At 39.4% G+C, this 8,636-nt stretch overlaps 1 protein-coding gene across 1 annotated transcript; it reads right to left on the bottom strand.

The window, feature by feature from the left end:
* Window positions 1-201: 201 nt before the first annotated feature.
* Window positions 202-7,152, bottom strand: tmbim4 (transmembrane BAX inhibitor motif containing 4). Its single transcript, XM_058417444.1, has 7 exons — window positions 6,987-7,152; window positions 6,600-6,708; window positions 6,396-6,501; window positions 4,239-4,272; window positions 3,031-3,148; window positions 2,901-2,946; window positions 202-2,776 (listed from the first exon to the last, which is right to left on the bottom strand). Exons 1-7 carry the CDS (start codon window positions 7,075-7,077, stop codon window positions 2,570-2,572), a joined length of 711 nt encoding a protein of 236 aa, XP_058273427.1. The 5' UTR covers window positions 7,078-7,152; the 3' UTR covers window positions 202-2,569.
* Between the last annotated feature and the right edge of the window lie 1,484 nt (window positions 7,153-8,636).

Here is an 8,636-nt window from a genome sequence, read left to right as displayed (position 1 = left end):
TGTTGCTCAAATTGCTGAAGTTGTTAATGCTGGTTCTGATAGAAAGGTGTCAGAATACACGGGTCAGGGCTGTTTTGGCAGCAAAAGGTGGACCAGCACAATATTAGGCCATAATGTTATGCCATTTTTGGTTAAGGTCTCATGAATGCACTCAAGTTTAAAAACACATCTGCTCAAAAAATATTGATAAATCATGTGCTGGAAAGTATAATCTTCTTTTTAATCCAGAAAGAACCACCCCAGCGTTGCATTATCTCTACAAGGCCTGCAGTGCTGATGGGGATCTCATGCATGCAGATGAAACTAAAACAGAAAGCAGAAAGTCTCACTGTGTCACAGTTATGCAACATGGCTATAGTTATAAAAAAAAAAAAAAATAAAAAATAAAAAAAAACTGTAGATATTATTTTACTTATTCTAGCAAGAAACGCAAATACAGCAAAACGAAATAGCGTACATTATTTCTATTGTTTCATGTCACATGTACTGCGTAGCGAAATAAACGTGAGCAACATGCGGTGTAAAGCGTTTAATATATTACTTATATCATTTTATACATACAGAATTTTAATCCCCTTTGATATTTCAGTTGCTAATCATAGATTAAGTCATTTTAATCAATATCATGCCTTATCACAGAGCTACAATTTCCCCAATAATATTGCACATATAGGTATGTCAATAAATTACAACGAAATACAAGAAAACATAGGCTTCATTATATATTCACAGGAGAATACTTCAAATACAGCATATATATAATGGGTTACTGCACAAAGAAGCAAGTTCAAAAGAAGTTTGAAATGAACTCCATGATCTGTCCTGGTCTAAAAACACATGTTTTGTATATTCTTGATCCCTGAAGAGTTTAGAGTTTTCCAATTAGTCACCACGCATGCTTCCTTTCAATATTTCTTCTTCAAAACATGCGGTGGCCATAAAACAGTACCACCATGAGGGAGAGGATGGAGCATCAGATTTATCTTGAGTTACTTGGTGCTGTAAGAACACATCCTCAACATGACTTTTCTTCTTAGACACTACCAGGACCTTTTAAAGTGCTCCATCTGTAATCATTTCAATTTTCATCCTAACCAACATTACACATCGATGCTTAGCGATTATCCAGAAGAATTCTCTCAGCTCTGTTTCATTATCATGGCTAGCTTCTCACAGTAATTCGGATACTGATCAGCACTCCATTATGACCCACGTGATTAAAAACCCAGCTTGCTTATCATAAGCACATTGAAAAAGAAAGCACATGGAATCACACAGCCTCCAATAAATCATCCAGTGATGCTTCTGTTCCTGAGCCAATACCACCACCACCACCACATCAAAAACAAAGCACATGACATACCGGAAATTCATTTCCAATCATTGATTTTCTGAAGATCAATCCAATCATGATCTGTAGTGATTTTGTTTATAAGCATAAACTGGAACATAGGAAAGACGATGCATTTACGTTGGCAAAAAACAGTCACAGCAATAAAGCCTCTCTGAATTATGCGTGCCAGAGATATTGTTTGTCTTCGAAACAATATATACATGTAATTTACTCTGTGTAAACAGTAAGGGGGGGTAATCTCAGACTTTCACACAATACAATTTACATTCTTAAGGCAATTAGAAAGATATATTTTATTGATCCCATGACGGACGTTCTTGTGTTATTAGATATCTGATCATTCAGTCTGCTATACTCCTATTGTTCAGCCTCTGATCATCTGACCAAGCATGTTCAGAACCTGGGGTATACTACTTATTTGCAAATGATGATGATGATGTAGAGATGTTTCAGATTCACCTTGTTAGCCTATTTACATGGCAACATAAAAAATATGTTTGTTTGGCTCCATTAATCGATTTATAAATCCAAATTATCCACCCCCTTTTAAACAAAATCATCAACTAAAAAAAAAAATATAAGGAAGCTGAAAGATGACATGCATGTACACTAGGTGCCAGTTTATTAGGTACACCTACAATCATGCACCATTTTGGGGGGTGGTGGGGGCAGCTCAAGTGGTTCAAGGGTCTGGGTTGTTTGAAAGATTGGGAAGAAAAAATGTCATTGTAATGACATAGTAAAGTATACAAGATAAATAAAGGCTACTTAAAATTTTGGTCATTCTGATAATAGTATAATTATTGATAAGATCCAAATAATACATGTCCTGTGGTGGTCCTCTTATATTGCACCATATATAGTATACAGGGAGGACAGAGTGAAAAGGGTCAAGTTGTAAAATATTATATCGGATATATAATTGCAGATCTTTTTAACTTTTTCTATTATAATTTTTTCCTTTCAGACGAAAAAAGTGCCAATTTCAGCTCCATGTGTAATCTACTATATATAGCTAACTAAAGTTAAATGGCAGAGGAGTAAAGGAGGTGTGCCTAATAAACTGACAACAGTCTTTCTGAGTGAAGAATAGCCTAAAGAAACACTACACAAAATGTCATGAATGTAATTGGAATCATTTTTTTTCTAATGCCATAGCAACACAGACATCACCTGCGTCATCTTACAGAAGGAAAGAGCATACAGACTCTCCTCTCAGTTTTTCTTCATGGAGTCGAGGATACGTAGGATGTGCAGGAAGAGGTTGACTATGTCTAGGTAGAGGTTGATGGAGGCCAGAATGTGTTCCTCGGGTGACAGCTTGCGCATCAGAATGTGCGTGTCGTAGATGATGAAGCCGCAGAAGAGCAGAGCTCCGGCGCCGGCGAACACCAGCTCCACCGTGTCGTTTTGGAAGAAAATCTATCGTACATCAGGAGAATGCAGTTAAAGTCAGTGGGGAGAGGGTCATGAAAATGTGTGCTGATATTCAGTATGACAGCAAGTAGTTTCATAGAGAGCGAGAAATCAGCGAATGAGCACTCACCCTCATAAAGCCGGCAATGACCAGAATCCACAGACCAGCAAACAGCCTAGCAAATAAAACAGCACTTTTAGAGATTAGCATAAACTTATACATAAAGGGAAAAAAATGTGAGCTGTAAGGACAGAAATACCCAGCTCCGAGCTTGCTGAAGTCTCTCTTGGACTGAAGGGTGTAAGCGGTCAGGCCGACAAAGACAGCTGAAGTAAGCACGAAGGCCTGGAGTACCACTGAGTATTCATAAAATGTCACTGAAAAGCAGATGAAATGGTAAGTACGATAGTCCGAAAGTAATTTGCTGCACAGCCGAGACACGATTATTAAACAGGAATAATAAGATTGCAGGAAATCAATGAACCTGTCGCCTACGGTGAAGTGGCACTGGAGGCTAACACTGCCGAATGTTTTTACAGAAAGGATGCGTCACTAATCTGCAGATATGACAGCTTATTAAAACACACCTGACAGCAGAATTAAATCACCTTGGCTGATTTAATCCATTATTTAAACATTTGTTATTTAGCAGTGGATGTTCTGTTTATCCTGTCTATATTATCTTTTTTTAATGACCATGTCTGAATACATCCATGATTTTAGGGACCGATAACGACGAACAAAACCACCAACAAACCTGCTGTGTAATCAGGTGTGTGTGCAAATAAGCCATACAAGCTTATCTATGTTTGCAAAAATGAGTTGCAGTCTGATATTTCACCACCTTTTATGATCTGCTGTATTCTCTGATCAAAAATAAATATGCACACCGATAGATATTTTAATAATATTTTATAAGGCTCAGAAAGTCTAGGGTTCAAACCCAAGCACCGCCAAGCTGCCACTGTTGGGCCATTGAGCACAGCCCTTAACCCTCTCTCTACCATTTACATCCTTCACATTTCTAACATTTGGCAAATCGAGTTATCTAATGTTTTTTGAATACGACTGAGCAATTAAGGGTTAAATGTCTTGCTCAGGAGCCCAGCAGTGGCAGCTTGGTGCACACTCACAACCTCCTCAACTGGGATATACAAAGAAAAGAATTCCACTGTTCTATAATGCACGTGTTGTGATAAAGTCTTCTTCTTCTTTCTACCCATTATTGTTTATTATGACAGCTAAAATGAACACACTACTCCTGTGCCTGATCCAGAAGTATAAAAACTGCAGGTGCTCTTTATCGACTCAGGTCAGTGTATCAGTGTATTTTGACTTGACAGGAGAAATTTAGGTCTCTGGTTGAAGATATTGTTGCACCAAAGGAGGCAAAGAAATCTCTTTATTGTCTGCTTTTTAGGATCGAGACTGAACTCAGCATGGGAAGAGTAAAGCTGAGAAACTTACCGGTTGTACCAACAGATATGGCCTCCAGCACAGTCTGTAACAACAACAACAAACAGCAATCAGTGTTAGCCTCTAGTGCAAAGGTCATTTATAAAAGTCCAGTGATATACAATTCCTTGCTTCTTAAAGTTTGGATAATTAACTAATATGACTGAATGGTGCCAAGAGTATATTACAGCGCTTAACCATTAATTATTAAGTGTACGGCCATAAAGAAGACAGATCCTTAAGATGTTGTTTCTTAAGGAATATTCACATGCAAAAAGATAATCTGTTAGTTATCAGATTAATAGTTCATGCAAATGCTTTAATCTGACAATTTTCTTGGTCGGATTTTAATACACTCTGGGCATATGTATAGCGGTGTATATATTTACTTATATATTATCTATAAGGTTTTATTTAAGATAAATAAATGTACACTATGTACACTAATCAGGCATAACATTATGACCACCTGCCTAATATTATGTTGGGCATGCACTGTGTATTCTGACACCTTTCTATCAGAACCAGCATTAACTTCTTCAGCACTTGTGCATCAATGAGCCTTGGCCTGCCCATGACCCTGTCGCCGGTTCACCACTGTTCCTTCCTTGGACCACTTTTGATGTACGCTATTTCGTTTTGCTGTATTTGGGTTTCTTGCTAGAATAAGTAAAATAATATCTACAGTTTTTTTGTTTTTTTTTTACTATAGCCATGTTGCATAACTGTGACACAGTGAGACTTTCTGCTTTCTGTTTTAGTTTCATCTGCATGCATGAGATCCCCATCAGCACTGCAGGCCTTGTAGAGATAACGCAACGCTGGGGTGGTTCTTTCTGGATTAAAAAGATTATACTTTCCAGCACATGATTTATCAATATTTTTTGAGCAGATGTGTTTTTAAACTTGAGTGCATTCATGAGACCTTAACCAAAAATGGCATAACATTATGGCCACCTGCCTAATATTGTGCTGGTCCACCTTTTGCTGCCAAAACAGCCCTGACCCGTGTATTCTGACACCTTTCTATCAGAACCAGCATTAACAACTTCAGCAATTTGAGCAACAGTAGCTCGTCTGTTGGATCGGATCACACGGGCCAGATACTGACCACTGCAGACCGGGAACACCCCACAAGAGCTGCAGTTTTGGAGATGCTCTGATCCGGTCGTCTAGCCATCACAATTTGGTCCTTCGTCAAACTCGCTCAAATCCTTAGGCTTGTCCATTTTTTCTGTTTCTAACACATCAACTTTGAGGACAAAATGTTCACTTGCTGCCTAATATATCCCACCCACTAACAGGTGCCATGATGAGGAGATAATCAGTGTTATTCACTTCACCTGTCACTGCTCATAATGTTATGCTTGATTGGTGTATGTAATGCAAACAAGATTGGAAACAGATTCTAAACAGATCCAGAAACACAAACAGAATCTGCAATTGGATCAAATTTATTTGGACTGATGAAAACCAGAGCATGTAAACGTACCTAATGTGTTACTTCAGCTAATGCCATGGACACTGAAGAAAGTTTTATCATGAAGCAGGGAGAGAAAAAATGTCTTTCTAAATGTCTAAACATTCTGTTAACATTTTTTAAACATGCCATGCCCTCGCTTCACTAATCTGATGAGACACAAGTAAAAATTGTATACGAAAGCATTTAACCCTGCAAGAAGTGACACATACACCGATCAGGCATAACATTATGAGCAGTGACAGGTGAAGAGAATAACACTGATTATCTCATCATGGCACCTGTTAGTGGGTGGGATATATTAGGCAACAAGTGAACATTTTGTCCTCAAAGTTGATGTGTGAGAAGCAGGAAAAATGGGCAAGCGTAAGGATTTGAGCGTGTTTGACAAGCTCTTGTGAGATGAAATATTAGGCAGGTGGTCATAATGTTGTATGGATATGATTAGAGGAAGCATGCCAGAGGCCATAATCCAGAAGCAGAAATGTGCACATCTCCTGGTTCTCCTCTTTGGTTCCGTCTACTGAGATTCATGGTTGGGTCTGGACCGAGGCTGTGTTTTTACAGTGTCGGTCTGTGAATCCTTACAGCTTCTCCACCATAACACACTCAATCACTGCGTTGTCAGCTGTGAGAGCTGGATTACAGTCATGAATACAAATTGAATGTAAAGCACAGGCTCTACTCACGAATGCCAGAAGTAAATAGAGGTTGATGGGATGCTGGTGGCGATAAACAGCCAGGGCAATGATCAGGAACAGAGATCCGATTGCAGACAGCAAGACCAGTGAGGGACTGTGGAAACAAAACACACACACAACTCCATAACACTGCATATGTGTGTCTGTATTAAAGGTTTCAGTTTCATGTTTGTGTACTCCTAACGTTTTTACCTTGAATGTACAAAGTTTTTGATGGGCTCACAGAACATAAACAGGGCAGACAAAGCTGTAGTCAGGATGATCTGCACTGACAGGATTGTGTAGACCTTACGTAGGAAATCTGGACAGAAAAACAACATTTAGCGTTCATGAGCTTGCTAGCATTAATGCTATCAGTGCTAATCACATGACGTACTTTAATCAACGGCTGCCTTTTAAAACCTAACACTAATCCAGTATTACACCACAATTTATCCTGTCTCTTTCATTCATGCCTAATTTCTTAAATTATCGCAGACATGTTGATATTTAGGAAGCCACCCGAGCTAGCTAGAATTAGCAAGATAACAACCATTAGCTCCTCTAGCTAGCATGTACGCAACATTATTTCCGCCTTACCCATGCGGATCTGTACGCTTGCCGTCGCGACATTAGTGCCATAATTAAAATCATCCTCAATTGAGGACCGAGGATATTTTTCTTGGTTCATGTTTGCAGAGCGATGTGTGAAGTTAGACTTCACTTCCTGTTTCTCTCCAGTCTGTTTTCTTTTTCTTTTGTTTCTGAGCGGAATAAAGTTTTTATGCTGCCACCTAACAGTAGACATTAGAATTGCAATAGTAAATACACTAAATTGCCTTGGGACACCCCTCCAAATCAATGAATTCAGGGGTTCCAATCACTTCCATGGTCACAAGTGAATAAAATCAAGCACCTAGGCATGCAGACTGCTTCTACAAACATTTGTGAAAGAATGGGTCGCCCTCAGGAGCTCAGTGAATTCAAGCGTCGTACCGTGATACATTGGCACCAGTGCAATAAATCCATTCATGAAATTTCCTCACTACTAAAAATTGAATGGTCAACTGGTAGTAGTGTTATAACAAAGTGGAGGCAATTGGGAACAGCAACAACTCCATGTAAAATCACAGAGCGGGGTCAGAGCATGCTGAGGTGCACAGTGTGGCCAACGTTCTGCAGAGTCGATAGCTACAGAGCTCCAAACTTCATGTGGCCTTCAGATTAGCTCAAGAACAGTGTGTAGAAAGCCTCATGGAATGGGTTTTCATGACCAAGCAGCTTTATCCAAGCCATACATCACCAAGTGCAATGCAAAGCGTCGGATGCAGTGGTGTAACGCATGCCGCAACTGGACTCTAGAGCAGTAGAGACATGTTCTCTGGAGCGACCAATCACACTTCTCTGTCCAGCAATCTGATGGACAAGTCTGGGTTTGGCGGTTGCCAGGATTTGCCTGACTGCATTGTGCCAAGTGTAAAGTTTGGTGGAGGGGGGATTATGGTGTGGGGTTGTTTTTCAGGGGTTGGGCTTGGCCCCTTAGTTCCACTTGAATGGGACTATTAATGCTTCAGCATACCAAGACATTTTGGACAATTTCATGGTCCCAACTTTGTGGGAACAGTTTGTTGATGACCCCTTCCTGTTCCAACATGACTGTGCACCATTGCACAAAGCAAGGGTCATAAAGACATGGATGAGCGAGTTTTGTGTGGATCTATCTCTTTATCAGGTTCATCTACTGGATTTTAATGGGTTATGTGAACCCAGGGTTCCCAGCAGTGTAGCAGGAGTCAAACATTTGAATGCAAATTGATTTATTAAAATGTATAAAAAATTACATTTTGGGCATTAGAAGGGGGTTATATTACAACTGGCAACATTTGCACTTATGTTTTGCTTCTAATATATTCATTCATTAATTTCTCTATTCAGCAGTAAGCACTTTATCCTGGTTAATTTTGTGTTGGGTTCTAAACCTCCTGAACATGTTCACTTACACCTAATGGTGATTTAGTCAGTCTAGCTATTTCTTGGGAGGTGGGAGGAAGCCAGAATTTCTAACACATCATACACTAACCTGAGCACAGGATCAAACACTGGAGCTATCAGGGAGCAAGACTAACCACAGTGTAAACAGTTTGTCTCACTTGTTTTACTTTGCGACAAATTACCAACAAGGAGAATCTGATTCTCTCGGTCAGCAAGTCCGATCTAGTGAGGTCAATTTGGTCATAAACAGTGCTAAAA

This window comes from Hemibagrus wyckioides, linkage group LG19 (assembly GCF_019097595.1).
Source record: "Hemibagrus wyckioides isolate EC202008001 linkage group LG19, SWU_Hwy_1.0, whole genome shotgun sequence".
Lineage (NCBI taxonomy): Eukaryota > Metazoa > Chordata > Actinopteri > Siluriformes > Bagridae > Hemibagrus > Hemibagrus wyckioides.
Note: the sequence above shows the minus strand (reverse complement) of the source record. Positions and strands in the feature narration are given on the sequence as shown.

What these genes read in the sequence shown, in the direction of transcription:
- tmbim4 (XM_058417444.1), bottom strand. Translation starts at nt 7,077, where the DNA reads ATGAACCAAGAAAAATATCCTCGGTCCTCAATTGAGGATGATTTTAAT. An exon ending in AAAAACTTTGTACATTCAAG is followed by an intron (nt 6,502 to 6,599) that starts GTAAAAACGTTA and finishes TTGTTTCCACAG; the next exon opens with TCCCTCACTGGTCTTGCTGT. An exon ending in TCTATTTACTTCTGGCATTC is followed by an intron (nt 4,273 to 6,395) that starts GTGAGTAGAGCC and finishes TTGTTGTTACAG; the next exon opens with ACTGTGCTGGAGGCCATATC.